General features: G+C 39.7%; 1 protein-coding gene across 1 annotated transcript; it reads right to left on the bottom strand.

Annotated features, from left to right (window-relative positions):
• Positions 1–472: 472 nt before the first annotated feature.
• sfxn4 (sideroflexin 4) lies at positions 473–9,573 on the bottom strand. The gene is made up of 14 exons (XM_084159813.1): positions 9,372–9,573; positions 9,174–9,239; positions 6,419–6,481; positions 6,289–6,318; positions 6,063–6,117; positions 5,633–5,658; positions 5,378–5,431; positions 2,444–2,506; positions 2,259–2,327; positions 2,033–2,123; positions 1,637–1,752; positions 1,458–1,543; positions 1,086–1,203; positions 473–988 (listed from the first exon to the last, which is right to left on the bottom strand). Exons 1-14 carry the CDS (start codon positions 9,408–9,410, stop codon positions 911–913), a joined length of 954 nt encoding a protein of 317 aa, XP_084015939.1. The 5' UTR covers positions 9,411–9,573; the 3' UTR covers positions 473–910.
• Positions 9,574–10,011: the final 438 nt, after the last annotated feature.

The raw sequence follows: 10,011 nt of genomic DNA, 5'->3' as shown, positions 1-10,011 counted from the left end.
GGCCTCCACATTCCCCCGACCTCAACCCAATTGAGATGGTTTGGGATGAGTCGCACCGCAGAGAAGGAAAAGCAGCCAACAAGTGCTCAGCATGTGTGGGAACTCCTTCAAGACTGTTGGAAAAGCATTCCAGGTGAAGCTGGTTGAGAGAATGCCAAGAGTGTGCAAAGCTGTCATCAAGGCAAAGGGTGGCTATTTGAAGAATCTCAAATATAAAATATATTTTGAATTTTGTAACACTTTTTTGATTACTATATGATTCCATATGTGTTATTTCATAGTTTTGATGTCTTCACTATTATTCTACAATTTAGAAAATAGTAAAAATAAAGAAAAACCCTTGAATGAGTAGGTGTTCTAAAACTTTTGACCGGTAGTGTATGTCCTCATCTAGTTTTAGGAGATTCAACTATCTATTTTCTTAAATTTCTGTAATATCCTATTTGTTCTAAAAATGCATGTAAGTATCTGTGCCATCAAGAAAATCCATAAGTTATTTTATTTTTACTTATAAATGTTTAACAAATAAATAATGGTTACTCTCTATTATTTATATTTTTTTGTAAGATCAAGCTTGCAAACCAAATCACTAATGTGAACTGTAAAAAGCTGTACGAGGAAGGGCATTGTTTGCTATACAAACTCACGGTTACAATTCATTTGCAGTGCATTGTTAATTTACATCCACTTACAAGTTGCAACTATTAAATTCAACTGAATCGAAACATGGACTGTCCTTTATCAATTTGTAATTAATAATGACTCAATTCATCATCCTTGTGTATGAAGCAACAGTGCATATTCCATAAACTGCATCCCGTGGCCTTGAAAAGGTTGCTTCTTGTGATGCCCACTCAATGAAGTGTTCCTGCTCCCACATTGCAGTCTGCAGAATTTGTTTGCTGGTGCCTCAGAGCCCCCTGTGGTAGAATAGTTCACCACTTACAGCTGCAGTCTGTAATTCTTTTTCCAGCTTTTCCTTTTTGATCTGTAAAGCAGAAGAATAAAATGTTGAGTTGCAGTCTGATTGGGTTTTAAGAAGTGCACAGTAAAAGCAGTATTAATTTAATGTATCTAAGTCCTACTGTTCCAAGCTGTGGATAGAGACTGAAGGACACGGGGATCATCAGGCCCAGGACGATCGCAGTGCTGATGTGACGTATAGGAGCCACCAGCAGGGGGCTCCTTTGCAGAAACCTTGCCCTGAAATGACAGAAAATAGGGTCAATTTGTTCATAGCTTTAGGTAAAGAAATCATAATTTTTCGGATTTCAAGCTAGATGTTGCTTGATTAAAGCACATATTGTATTAGTCATATCATAGGCAATATTAACAAAGCTGTTTGACCAACTATTTATAAACAGATTAGCTAACCTTATGATATCGTAACAATGTACTCAAAGACTTGAATAGGTCATAGTGGGAAATACAGCCCCAGCATAAGACGAGTGACTTACTTTTGCAAGAGGAAAATAAGAAGATTAGGAACAGCAGCTGTAGTGCCTAACAGAGCAGCTCTGGAGAGAGCAGTCTCCTTCACAGCCTAACCAGGAAACATGTCAGCAATCATTAACAAAGGTATATTAAGAGCCTGCTGATGCCTTTTTATTTGACTTCAGTAACTTTTTCCTCTCACCTTTGCTCCAGCTGCCCGAGAGATTCCAACAGAATTCCCATTGGAATCAAACACCTGGATTCCATTCTCGGACTCCTCACTTCTGACAATGACCACATTGAAATAGGCCAGGGAGGCTATGGGATAAAGCACAGATCTGAGAGAAGGAACACCACCCTATCCAAAAATATGGATAATGGCTTCAGAAACAAACACACTTTGATCAATAAATCTATCAACAAGTACTTTGTTCATAAGACACAATCAGAGTCAGAGACTGGGGCACTGATTCTGGACAGAAATGGTAACAATGTTAATCTAAAATTTGTATTTTGATCATTCTTTGTAACGGTATCCTGATGTCCCAGATCAGACTTACTTTCAGTGCAAATAGTTTTTCAAATCCTTAGCACTTACCTGAGAGGGGAATTGGTAATATGGACCTAAAAAACATCTGGACAGCTGGGCTGCTCATGCTAAGTCGCTGTATGACTATTTGAGGAATTGCCTGAAACAGGTAAAGTCAAACCTAGTGTCATCTTGATGATCAAACAGCCTCTGACAGCCATCATCTACTCTTCTGTTTGACAAGTAATTCATTAACCAAATACATTACATTTTTTCCCCAGTAGTGATTACTCACCCCTGCACATGTTGCATATGCAACTGATCCGACAATCAACAGACCCTGCTTCAAAGATGTCTTAATCCCCTGATGGAGAAAATACATTAATCCCCTGACGTCATACAAAACACCAGTAAAATACAGGGCACAGCAAGGGGGAAGATATAATTGGGTGAAAATAAGTTAATTTCTTATCCATTTACCTTGTCAGAAGATGTGTTTCTGTTTGCATGATTGAATCCAGCGCTGTAACTCTGAAGCAAAAACTACAGAAATATTTATCTCATTAGTGAACAGTATTGAGTACCAGGCAGTGGCGGTCGGTGACGTTTAAGATGAGTGAGGCCATTTTTTTTAGTTTTTTTTAGGAGCATGGCCTTATTTCTATTACAGCATATTGGATGACTGTCATTTATATTCAATTTACGCAACTCAATGTAACATTGATAGGTTTAGGCTACTACAGGATACTCACATTTTCCCCTATACCTACAGTGAGGGAAAAAAGTATTTGATCCCCTGCTGATTTTGTACGTTTGCCCACTGATAAAGAAATGATCAGTCTATAATTTTAATGGTAGGTTTATTTGAACAGTGAGAGACAGAATAACAACAAAAAAATTGAATACCCATCAACCCACAACCCATTTTCAATGCCCTGGCTGAGGGAAGGAGGTTCTCACCCAAGATTTGACGGTACATGGCCCTGTCCATCGTCCCTTTGATGCGGTAAAGTTGTTCTGTCCCCTTAGCAGAAAAACACCCCCAAAGCATAATGTTTCCACCTCCATGTTTGACGGATGGTGTTCTTGGGGTCATAGGCAGCATTCCTCCTCCTCCAAACACGGTGAGTTGAGTTGATGCCAAAGAGCTCCATTTTGGTCTCATCTGACCACAACACTTTCACCCAGTTCTCCTCTGAATCATTCAGATGTTCATTGGCAAACTTCAGACGGGCATGTATATGTGCTTTCTTGAGCAGGGGGACCTTACGGGCGCTGCAGGATTTCAGTCCTTCACGGCATAGTGTGTTACCAATTGTTTTCTTGGTGACTATGGTCCCAGCTGCCTTGAGATCATTGACAAGATCCTCCCGTGTAGTTCTGGGCTGATTCCTCACCGTTCTCATGATCATTGCAACTCCACGAGGTGAGATCTTGCATGGAGCCCCAGGCCGAGGGAGAATGACAGTTCTTTTGTGTTTCTTCCATTTGCAAATAATCGCACCAACTGTTGTCACCTTCTCACCAAGCTGCTTGGCGATGGTCTTGTAGCCCATTCCAGCCTTGTGTAGGTCTACAATCTTGTCCCTGACATCCTTGGAGAGCTCTTTGGTCTTGGCCATGGTGGAGAGTTTGGAATCTGATTGATTGATTGCTTCTGTGGACAGGTGTATTTTATACAGGTAACAAACTGAGATTAGGAGCACTCCCTTTAAGAGTGTGCTCCTAATCTCAGCTCGTTACCTGTATAAAAGACACCTGTGAGCCAGAAATCTTTCTGATTGAGAGGGGGTCAAATACTTATTTCCCTCATTAAAATGCAAATCAATTTATAACATTTTTGACATGCGTTTTTCTGGATTTTTTTGTTGTTATTCTGTCTCTCACTGTTCAAATAAACCTACCATTAAAATTATAGACTGATCATTTCTTTGTCAGGGGGCAAACGTACAAAATCAGCAGGGGATCAAATACTTTTTTCCCTCACTGTATCATGAGTTTTCAACAACCTAGCCTATGAATGAAAGTTCACAACGTAGGTGCACAGGTGGAGAGAAATGTTTTAGTAATCAAGGTGACAGACAGTGACACATTCAAAACTGCCTTGCATACTCTAGCCTGCATCTAGCTGATCAAGGGTGTAATCATTAGTCCAACAGTTCCAAACAAGAGTTTCTATTGGACAGATTCAGGTATGTTTATCCCCGTTTTGTTCCATTTGCTTCCATTTAAGAAACGTTTTTCAAAAGAATCGGCAGAATGAATACACCCCTGATCACACGCAAACACAGTTCACTTTCATAGCAGCCACATATAAACAGCAAGATAATTTTGCTCGTTGTAGAATTCCTTCTCGCATCTACGCGCTCTCCTCCTCTCACCTTTTCCCTTTGCTTGTGGACTTCAGTGCACAACACATCAGCTGACCAGACGAAAAAACCTTTCCAAGCCAAACCTTCATATCATAACCGCTACACACAGCCTACATCGTTGTCACCATATTAGCTAACGTCATAGCTAGTCAATATAGCTACTAGAACTAACGTGTTAGTAAACCCGCTACAATCATGCAGTACAGTGTACAGTCACCAAGCAGTTTAGCAGTTACACCGGCAGGCCCCGGTGGCAATAATTCATAAAACCAAAAGCTTACCATGACTTGGAAGAGTTCCAGTGTTGGATAGCCATAGCCAGCTAGCTAACATAGCGTCACTCTCTGTGAGCTGGGTGTTTGAGTAGGCTAAACTAGCTAGCTGTATTTGCTAGCTAAATGAAAGTAAAAAAATAAATGTGTATATATATATATATATATATATATATATATATATATATATATATATATATACACACATAGCTAGCTCTCTCTCTCTTGGTTCTCCATTTTTAAAGAAACACATTTGTTCAAAACTGTTCAACTATTGTCTTTCTCTCTTTTTGAGTCAACTACTCATCACATTTTATGCACTGCAGTGCTAGCTAGCTGTAGCTTATGCTTTCAGTACTAGATTCATTCTCTGATCCTTTGATTGTGTGGACAAAATGTCAGTTCATGCTGCAAGAGCTCTGATAGGTTGGAGGACGTCCTCCGGAAGTTGTCATAATTACTGCGTAAGTCTATGGTAGGGGGTAAGAACCATAAGCCTCCTAGGTTTTGTATTGAAGTCAATGTACACAGAGGAGGACGGAAACCAGCTGTCCTCCGGATACACCATGGTGCTACCCTACAGAGTGCTGTAGAGGCTACTGTAGACCTTCATTGCAAAACAGTGTGTTTTAATACATTATTTGGTGACGTGAATATATTTTTATGAAATTCAGTGAGGAGGATGGTCCTCCCCTTCCTCCTCTGAGGAGCCTCCACTGGTACTTGGTTATGATTATATCAGTTGATGTGATCATCTGCAAGTCCCTTACCTGCCAGAATAGAGCCGGTTTGACTCCACTGTGTGGCAAAAAGCTGGCAACAACCTGAAGGAAAATGAAAAGTATGTTAATCAACCATTACAGTGTGGTGAATACAAGATTCTATCAATTAATTTGAAATAACCATGAAATTGAAATACACCAGTTGCAATTGCTATCTGAGTTTTAGAGTGATTATTTAAAAAAATGTATAAAACATTTACAGTAAAAAGTGATACACCATGAAATAAAATTGTAAACACTTACCAAAGGGGCTGATATTGGTAAAAATGCTATAAAAATGAAAGACGCCGTTAAAAGTTATCATGATTTTGTGGTGCTTGTTATTTTCTGTCAAAAGCTTGTCTCTCTAGACCAGGGCTCTCCAACCCTGTTCCTGGAGAAGAACCGTCCTGTAGGTTTTCACTCCAACCCTAATCTAGCACATCATTAGCTGGTTGATAAGATGAACCAGGTTAGTTACAACTGGGGTTGGAGCAAAAACCTACAGGAGGGTAGCTCTCCAGGAACAGTGTTGGAGACCCCTGCTCTAGACAGACTGCCTCCCACAATGTTACCCATGTTTGTTGCCCTAGGTCTGGGATTTCTAAGACTAGTCAAAAGCCAATGTAACACAAAGCACAGAGAAAAGAACTAGGCTACGATCAGACATTTCACTTGATTAATGCTATAGTACCTTGAGGACGGAAAACAGCTGGAAGTATAGCACCAGTACCAGCATGAACAGAAGACTGCAGAAACAATCAGAGATATCAAAACTTTGCAAGATATCAAAATAAATGCCATAATGTATTATGTTATAATTTTTCAATTCACTCTGACTGGATATCAGACAGTTTGTTTCTGTACAAGCCAGATTTAGTACAGGTTGTAGATTTAGCTGGTTGTAGTATCTCACTTACAAGAGAAAGCATCCATGCTGCATCTCCAGCCTAGAGGAAACATAACTTGATTTAAAATGTGTCAAATGAAAACATTTGCCATGATGACAGAAAAACTGTAAATCTTACCTTGTTAGCAATTTTAGCTTACCTTTTCATCATGCAGCTTTCTCTCCACACTTCCAATGAGTGAGTGGGCATTTTCTATTTCAGCCTGAGAAATAAAGAAATAAACCTCATTTTAATATACATTTTTCACCTTTTTGAGCTACAAATCATGGTGCTTGAAATTGTCTGTGCAGCAAGAACACATAGCCAAAGAGATCTGTGACATAGCCCCAAATGTGACTCATAAACAGTGGGGCCTCCTGTGTGAGTGAACTGTTTACTACAGTCTACTCTAGTGGTTTTCAACCTTTTTTTAACCGTGGCACAATTTGATGGGATAAAAACTTTTCTGATCCATACTGCAAATCATACATTTTCTGAGACTTCCTCAAGGCACACCAGTGTGCCGCAGCACACCAGTTGAAAACCACTGGTCTACTCTACAGGCTTAAAGCCAATTTATGCTTGCTCAGGCAATACAATCCGGAGGCTCCGTACGGAGGGTTGATACAATTGCGGAGCCTCTGGAGGCCAAATCCAGCTCCGTACCGCATCGCCGTGCGCCTCCCAAATTTGGTAACAATGCGGAGGGCTCCGTATAGCTCCGCATTGACATGATTGGTTGACGGTAGGTGGGGCGCGAGGTCCTGTATAAACACAAACTCACTTCCTTGACAATTACCATGACAACAGCTCTAATCCGCAAAGCGCAAGAAGTATGAATGCTCTGACTTCTGAGGAGGCCGCATAGCAATAAATGCTGTACAGCAACTGCAGACGTCGGATTGCGGTGCGGCCTCCACAGAAGTCAGAGAATTCATACTTCTTGGCTTCCCGGAGCAGAGCTGTTGTCAAGGAAGTAAGTGTGTTTATAGAGGACCTCCCGCCCCCACCTACCGTCAACCAGTCATGTCAATGCGGAGCTATACAGAGCTATACGGAACCCTCTGCATTGTTACAAAATTTGGGAGGCGCACAGCTATGCGGTTCAGAGCTCGATTTTCCCAGAGCAATTTTTTTTATATACATGTAATTTTGTCCTTGAAACATTTAAATGAAATACTGTAGAATTCCAATCATTCCTATGGATGACTGCCCTTCTGAGGAGCGGCTTCAAGGCCTCTATGGCCAAAACATAGAATCAGCAATCCAAGGTTTATATACATAATTGGTTTTAACACAGTTGCAGCCGAAAGTATTTTTCAGTAACAACACGTTTATGGCATCCGTCTTCCGGTTTACACAGGTGTTCGGAGACGCAGAGAGCTAATGCTGAGGGATTAACCGAAATTTCGTTTTTTAAACCGACGTCGGTTCAATTATGTGAATTCCACTTCATTCAGTTTTTTTCTGTGAGCTCAATCCGCACATCGCCGTTTCTCTAGAGATAAATCAGATCCAGCCTGAACTGTGCAATGTAGAAGGGAGTTGTAGTTTCCAACAGGCCAATATTCTACATAGTGTAGCGCATATTCCATTGCGCATCTACTTGTATGGTCTGTGTTTCTTTTTGTGTTTGACTGATGAAGACAGCTTGGCTGTCGAAACGTTGGTTACAAAAATATTGCATCTGAGCTCATAGTGTGCGGCTCTCCTTTTCTTTTTATGTGTTTATTTTACGCCTGCTACTGAAGAGAAGAATGTGCGATCGTGAGGTGATATCTAGAGCAGCCGTTGCTTTGCGAGGTATCTGAAAATACATTATCTAAGTGATTGATAGTTGGTATTCAGCTGTCATAAAAGTATACCATATTTACTTTGAATAATAAAACAAATGTAATATACACAACTGAAATTGTATTAAAGTAAAGTAATGTGAATAAATAATTGTTAATAAGTGATAAGCAGTAATGTGCAGCAATGGTGTAAAGTACCTAAGTAGAAATACTTTAAAGTACTACTTAAGTAGGTTTTTTTTGTATCTGTAATTTCCTTTACTATTTATATATTTTTGACTACTTTTACTTCACTACATTCCTAAAGAAAATAATGTACTTTTAACTCCATATGTTTTCCCTGACACCCAAAAACATCTCCGGTCATCCCTACTGCCTCTGATCTGGCGGACTCACTAAACAAACATGCTTCATTTGTAAATTATGGTCTGAGTGTTGGCGTGTGCCCCTGGCTATTCGTAAATAAATAAAAACTTGAAAATGGTGCCGTGTGGTTTGCTTAATATACGGAATTTTTAATTATTTATACTTTTACTTTTGATACTTAAGTATATTTTAGCAATTACATTTACTTTTGATACTTAAGTATATTTAAAACCAAATACTTTTAGACTTTACTAAAGTTCTATTTTACTGGGTGACTCACTTTTACTTGAGTCATTTTCTATTAAGGTATCTTTACTTTATCCTCAAGTATGACAATTGGGTACTTTTTCCACCACTGATGGGCAGTCACTACCATCATGGGTCTTTTATTAATTGTTGTATTCTGTGTTGTTACAGCATTCAATCTACATAATGCACAATGCATTTAATGCAAAAAAATTAATAATAATCTAAACCGAAAACCATGACTATTCTTTTATAATCGAACCGACCTCAAAAAGCACTAATTGCTCAGCACTACAGATAGCTAATTAGCACAGGTCTTCGCTGTATTCTGTAAACAAGCGCTGTAACATCGAAATATGGCCGTGTGTGAACGTAAAGGAACTGAGAGTCATGAGCTAGTTCAAGGGCTAGTTCAAATCCAGCTAACGGTTCTCTCCACAATCGAGTCACATGTGGAGCTTACAAAAAAATAAAATAATTCATAAGAAGTCACATTTTCTGGGTACTCACATCAGAGCTGAGCAAGGAACTTGGGTCAAGAATATTAAACCAGAGGCGTAGTCGACTGAGGAACGTCTGAAAAATAATTTCCATGCATTGAAACAACACTTCAGATCAACAATCATTCCAAATATGCATAATGTGGCTTACTACAGGCATGATGTATGTTATTCATTGCTCATAGACGTTGATGGATGGGATATTCACCTTTCCCTCGTTTTTCCAATAAAGCAAGTTAATATCCATTTGAACAAGCAATACCCACAAAGTCACACTGAATTATTGGTGTATAGGTTACATATTTTGTTGCATTATGTGAATAAATATAGAAAGAACTCAGTTTGAATGGCATGTGTCTAGGTCAAGTTCTATCTACAATTTACTTCCTGAGTTGATCACATGGCAGGGGGCGTTTGCCATGTTCACAAGGGTCAGCCTGAGCTGAGCGCTGCGCAGATTGACAAGCGCAATGAGCAAAATTAAGAAATGTGCAGATAGCGAATCAGTTTCTATTGCGCCTGCTACGTTAGGTTACTGGTGAACAAACTTTCTCTGCAAGATGTATTGCAAATATTAAAAAAGCCCGTTTTCCAAGGCATTCCAAAGGTAATTTACCTAGCTAGATAAGTTATTATTAGGCAGCCTACCTGCGCAAAACATGTGTATGATGCCCTAAAACACGGCACTGCTGTACGCACTTCTTCTTTAAATTGTATTGGTGGATCGCATCCAACCAAGAGGTGCATACACTCCCACCTAGTCCCTAGTCTCGCGTTGCCATGCATCCAAAATCACTTCGTTCTCATGTTTCCATTTTGAGAAGTGGGTAGCTGCGTCCCAATATGGC

This window comes from Coregonus lavaretus, assembly GCF_964263955.1.
Source record: "Coregonus lavaretus genome assembly, chromosome: 1".
NCBI lineage: Eukaryota > Metazoa > Chordata > Actinopteri > Salmoniformes > Salmonidae > Coregonus > Coregonus lavaretus.
Note: the sequence above shows the minus strand (reverse complement) of the source record. Positions and strands in the feature narration are given on the sequence as shown.